The sequence below is a fragment of the Ranitomeya variabilis genome, chromosome 5, assembly GCF_051348905.1.
Source record: "Ranitomeya variabilis isolate aRanVar5 chromosome 5, aRanVar5.hap1, whole genome shotgun sequence".
Classification (NCBI taxonomy): Eukaryota; Metazoa; Chordata; class Amphibia; order Anura; family Dendrobatidae; genus Ranitomeya; species Ranitomeya variabilis.
The window spans coordinates 56,877,100-56,883,277 of NC_135236.1; the positions used below are offsets into that span (position 1 = coordinate 56,877,100).

The 6,178-nt window shown below is 45.4% G+C and overlaps 1 protein-coding gene across 1 annotated transcript in view; it reads right to left on the reverse strand.

Annotated features, from left to right (window-relative positions):
* Positions 1-5,633, reverse strand: part of LOC143774447 (limbic system-associated membrane protein-like) — a 31,722-nt gene extending 26,089 nt beyond the window's left edge. Inside the window, exon 1 of the mRNA XM_077262054.1 lies at positions 5,435-5,633. Within this exon, the coding sequence (XP_077118169.1) occupies positions 5,435-5,498 (64 nt within the window). The 5' untranslated portion in view covers positions 5,499-5,633. The remainder of the gene's footprint in view (positions 1-5,434) is intronic.
* Between the last annotated feature and the right edge of the window lie 545 nt (positions 5,634-6,178).

Here is a 6,178-nt window from a genome sequence, read left to right on the forward strand (position 1 = left end):
ATCATGAAAACAAGGGTTCCCAAAGTTGCTGTTCTTCCTCTCAGCACAGCTTCAATGAAGTAGTGGTCATGCATGCACCCTGCTAATCCATTCAATATTTACGGGGCAGTGAAATACAGCACAGTACTGTTTCCATCACTCCTTTAGGCCTGATTCAGACATCCGATTTTTTTTTCGTGTATGAGAAAATTGGAACAATTATTGATAGTAATTTGGGCACGAGTGTCATCCAATTTTCTCATACGGGGAGAAATTTAAAAAAAACCAAATTCACCACCTTTTCCATTCTGTCAGTCCAAGTGTGGTCCGATATTTTCACGGACCCATTGCTGATTTGAATCCAACCCTCAGATCAAAATCGGACATTACTCCGATATATTCCGCAGAGCACTCAGCTGTTTTCCCCAGACTGGTCGTCCCACTCACCATATTATCACGCCCCTATGGGTGAGATAACACGATTAGCAAGGGCTGGCGTCATCACTGTCTTTCTGTAAATCTCGGGCACGCCTGTGACTTTTCTTCTTACACGTCAGTGCGCCTCTGAAGCCCGGTGTACACTCTCCAGTCTCAGCGGTGCACCCACATGACCGGGAACAAGGAGGAAGCCTGACTATAGGACTGTAGAAGAAATGTCTTTCGCAGAGTCGCCGACTGATCTTCAGCTCCTCCGTGGATATCAGGCTTCTTCTTTCTTTCTGGATACCTCAGCAACCGGGAAGGGTACACTCCACTTCAGAGGTGCACTAATGGGGAAGAAAGAAGGCAAAGCGCATGCACGAGAGAGGCGGAGAGACGGTGATGATGCCGGCGCTTGCACAGGGGGCGTTATTGGAACGACTAGTCTGAGGAAACCAACGCCCCATCGACTAGTTCCCTTTAAGCAGGAGAACGAATAAGTCTTCAAGACTCAACTCAAACTCCATCCAGTCCTGCAGTGAGGAGGAAGCGTGGGATGGGGACGTCCATTCTGGCGACCGTTGGGGGTCCCAGAGATCAGATATCTATCACCAATCCTGTGCACATTGACCTCAATGCACTGGGCCCATTTGCGCATTAGAAAGGTCCCAGATCACATCGATCAGGTCAGGATCAAATACAAAATATCTTCGCGCTCCCCCCATCTGCTTGTATTATGGGAACACTCTCCGACCTCCTGACGACCCCTTTAAAGATTGTATTTTTGAATAAAGCATGATCACTTCATAGATGACATTTTCCTCACCTTTCTCATCGATTTAGCTGCAATGTATCATTATTTTCAAGAAAAGTGAAGGAGAAAACGTATTTATGCTGCAGACTCCTTCGGAGAAGTAGATACGATGTATCCAGTGTAGACATCTCCTGGGCTTTGGATACATTAGATACAGTTGTACCAATCGGATACTTGGCTACAATGTATCAGTCTGGGGTCCATTCCCATGGATGGGATACACATGTATCCACTTTTCAGCTCAGTCCCTGTGTGCAGAGTTACTGAAAATTTAAAGGGAAATTGTCATTAAATTCAGGCACCCTGAGCGGCAGAGAGCATGAACCCGAGCCGGCAGCCTGATAAGCCTTTCTCCGAAAAGCTGCAGTGTTACAGAGAAAGCATAGTTGGCTGAGAACCATAGGGAGAGACCTGGCCGGTCCAGTGCAGACCCCCGGCCGGTCCAGTGCAGACCCCCGGCCGGTCCAGTGCAGACCCCCGGCCGGTCCAGTGCAGACCCCCGGCCGGTCCAGTGCAGACCCCCGGCCGGTCCAGTGCAGACCCCCGGCCGGCTTCTCCCTGCCCAGCATCAGATGATTGACAGGTCGCCCCTATGTACACAGGGCAGTGACTATTGATGAATTCGGCAGGCGCTGATATTTCCCATCCCGCTCATGTTCTGACCATTTTGGTGGAGCCAGCAGTGAAAATGTGAAGAATTGCAAAATTTATGTGCAACTTCACATTGTGCAAAAATTTTGCAACTTTCATGAATCGGCCTCTATGCTTTTTCTACAACGCTAAAAAACACATACCTTGCTGCGATCGTGTAGGCAGGATTATGCTCATGCTGCTTGTTGTTTAGTGCCCTCCCCCCCCCAAAAAAAAAAAAAAGTACTGTTTATTTTGTTATTTTGTTTGGCTGCCATGACTTACTTTACATCGTTTTTGCCATTGCAGTGTTGCCTTAAAAAACAGTCTCAATACATAGTTGGATTCAGTGGCGTAATAGAGTCTGATGGGCACGGAGGCAAAATTAAGACCTGTCTCCCCATCGGCATGTAGGTCAGATGTATGCACCATTGTAGCATTCTAGATCCTATAAAGACATGTGTGCTCACCTTCCTTTAATAATGTCCCCACCCTGGCCTGTGATAATGTCCCCAATCCTGGGCCCCTTCCTGTAATAATGTCCCCGCCCTGGCTCCTTCCTGTAATAATGTCCCACCCTGGCCACTTCCTGTGATAATGTCCCCCATCCTGGGCCCCTTCCTGTAATAATATCCCTTGTGCTGGCCCCTTCCTGTAATAATGTTCCCCATTCCGGGCCCCTTCCTGTAATAATGTCCCTTGTCCTGGCACCTTCCTGTAATAATGTCCCCCATCCTGGACCCCTTCCTGTAAAAATGTCCCTCATCCTGGGCCCCTTCCTATAATAATGTCCCTTGTCCCGTCCCCTTCCTGTAATAATGTCACTTGTCCTGGCACCTTCCTGTAATAATGTTACTTGTCCTGGCACCTTCCTGTAATAATGTCCCCCATCCTGGACCCCTTCCTGTAATAATGTCCCTTGTCCTGGCACCTTCCTGTAATAATGTCCCCCATCCTGGACCCCTTCCTGTAAAAATGTCCCTCATCCTGGGCCCCCTCATATAATAATGTCCCTTGTCCCGTCCCGTTCCTGTAATAATGTCACTTGTCCTGGCACCTTCCTGTAATAATGTCCCTTGTCCTGGCACTTTCCTGTAATAATGTCCCGTGTCCTGGCTCTTTCCCATAATAATTTCCCTAGTCCTGGCCCCTTCCTGTAATAATGTCCCTTGTTCTGGCTCCTTCCTGTAATAATGTCCATTGTCCTGGCACCTTCCTTTAATAATGTCCCTTGTCCTGGCACTTTCCTGTAATAATTTCCCTTGTCCTGGCCCCTTTCTGTAATAATGTCCCTTGTCCTGGCCCCTTCCTGTAATAATGTCCATTGTCCTGGCACCTTCCTTTAATAATGTTCCTTGTCCTGGCCCCTCCTGTAATAATGTCCCTTGTCCTGGCTCCTTCCTGTAATAATGTCCTTTGTCCTGGCTCCTTCCTGTAATAATGTCCTTTGTCCTGGCCCCTTTTTGTAATAATGTCCCTTGTCCTGGCCCCTTCCTGTAATAATGTTCCTTGTCCTGGCACCTTCCTGTAATAATGTCCCTTTTCCTGGCCCCTTTCTATAATAATGTCCATTGTCCTGGCACCTTCCTGTAATAATGTCCCTTGTTCTGGCTCCTTCCTGTAATAATGTTCCTTGTCCTGGCACCTTCCTGAAATAATGCCCTTTGTCCTGGCCCCTTCTTTTAATAATGTCCCCCACTTTGGGCCCCTTCCTGGTATAACTAAAAAAAAAAATTCTTAGCTGCCTCCACTCCCACAAAGTACAATGTCCTCTTCTATAAACTGCAGCTGATTTTGGAATGCCCTAGACAGGCAGGCCGACATCAGCTTCCGCCCTTTGATTGGCCGGTGGCGTGTATTGCGGTGCAGGGAGCCTGTGGATGACTGTACCACAATACATTTCAGCTGAATTTGTGTCCTCAGATGCTCATTCAGCGGAAACAGGCGCTAGCGTTGGCAGATCCCTTCCCGCATGGACCCAGTCGTGGTCACACCCTCTGTGACTGCGATTTTTACACCCCTGGTTGGGTCTCTTCCATAAAAGCCAATTTTCACCCTAAGCTGCTCTAAAAGCAGAAACCCTTAAGAAAATGTTCTTACAGAGTTTTTCTTTTTTGAGGTGTTTAAAAACAAATTTTTCAAACAAACTTTTCCACTTTTTGGTGAGTTTTTGGAGCACTTATCTTTCCTTGAAGAGATTTGTAAGGGTGTGTGCACACAGCGTATTTTTGTTTAAGGCAGTTTACGCCGTCCGTGAAAACTAAGTGAAAAGCTCCCAGAAAGTGTTCAAAACAGTGAACTTAGGGATTTTTATGTAAAAACTACAATGCTGTTCAGATGTTCAGGCTCCTGAGACTCTTTTAACCTCTTCATGTATCTAAAGGCGTCATCTGGCTAGGTGGACACGACGACCTTTAGCCACCAGCGCAGCCACGGAGGTTTCCAGGGCGAAACAGTTTCAGGAAAAAGATGGACAGAATCCACCACCTTGTCAAACATAGCTAGTGGTTAAAACAATGGAGCTGACCCTTCTTCAGACATTTTCTGTTCGGAATACACTACGCAGTACGTAATATATGTCAATGATAAGCCTCAAAACACACCCCGAAAAATCAACGAAAAAAATAAATCTAGGAAACGACAAAAACAAAACAATTGTGGATGCATAAATTTGCAGGGCGGGTTTGAAATCCGCAACGTGGTAAATTCTCTTGCGGAGACGGAGAGTTTCTTGTACAGAATTTCCCTGTTAAATTGCATTGACTGTTTAATATCCACATATAGAAAATGCATTGAATCCAGATATGACGGTATAAATGTTTCTGTTCTCAAAGTCAAATACCAGGAATAATTAAAACTTGATGCGAGAGACAAAAACCGAGCGTCAAAAACGTGATAAAGATGTAAGTAACTTGATTTAGCAAATTGGTGCAGAAAATCTGCGAAAACTCATCAAATACTCATCGTGGGAACATAGCCATGGAGTTCTGGAGGAATATTTTTTCCTTAGGTTTTTTTCCCTCCCGCAGGCTTTAGATGGGACAGTACATAGTAGCTCTGAGGGAAACTTCTCCAAAATTAAGAAGGGACATCCACTTTTATTATTCCACCAGGGATTTTTCAAAACCTCTTCATGAAAAACACTCAAAAAACTCCTCATGTGAAGAGCAAATAATCTTAAAAAAAATAACTCCTCAAAAAACTAAGTGTGAACACCGCATAACAATGTCATAGAAAATCGAAATCAGGTCTCCAGATGAGTCTCATTTATGGTCTGAGGAGAACAAGTTCTAAGTGGAACCAGCCCTGAACCAAGGAGGTTTCTTCTTGACTCTAAGCCAACGTCGACTTTTTTGATCTTTTTCTTCCCCTCGTTCCCACAAAACAATCTTTTCAGAACTAGAAGTAGTTTTGAGATTCCTCTTTACAGTGTTACATAGTTTTCTGCGGACTGGGAAAGACCTGTCAGGATCTGAGGATGAAGAGCTTCCAACACCACAAAGCTACCAAACTCTGCACATCTGTCATCTGGAAAACTATATTCCCAACACTTACTAACCCCACAGATTCTGCACACAAAAAAAAACCTACCATGTATTCTGCAGATCCTGAGAAGGGAGATGACCATCAGTGACCAGAGACAGGACACCTCCATAGTGAGAAGATTGGTGAAGGTCTGGGATGTCAGAGAAGAACTTGATGGATGGACGTCAGAAGTGATCAGGACGATCTGCTTCTCTCAGAGAGGTCGGGAGGTTCCAGTGCTGCGGGCGACGGAATAAACTGCTAGTAAAAATGCTGGAAGAGGCTTATTATGACACGTGTTATGATGAATGGGTGGGATTGTACAGAGCAACAGTAACCATTTATGGTTCAGAGACAGAACAGCTACAGGGAGATGTGGAGTAATGAGTCACATAGGACTGTAATATGGAGTAATAGGGGGAGATATAGGGGGAAATATGGGGTAATAGGGGGAGATATAGGGAGGATATATGGAGTAATAGGAGGAGATATAGGGGGGATATATGGAGTAATAGGGGGAGATATAGGGAGGATATATGGGGTAATAGGGGGAGATATAGGGGGATATGTGGAGTAATAGGAGGAGATATAGGAGGATATATGGAGTAATAGGAGGAGATATAGGAGGATATATGGAGTAATAGGAGGATATATGGAGTAATAGGAGGAGATATAGGGAGGATATATGGAGTAATAGGAGGAGATATAGGGGGATATATGGAGTAATAGGAGGAGATATAGGGGGATATATGGAGTAATAGGAGGAGATATAGGGAGGATATATGGAGTAATAGGAGGAGATATAGGGAG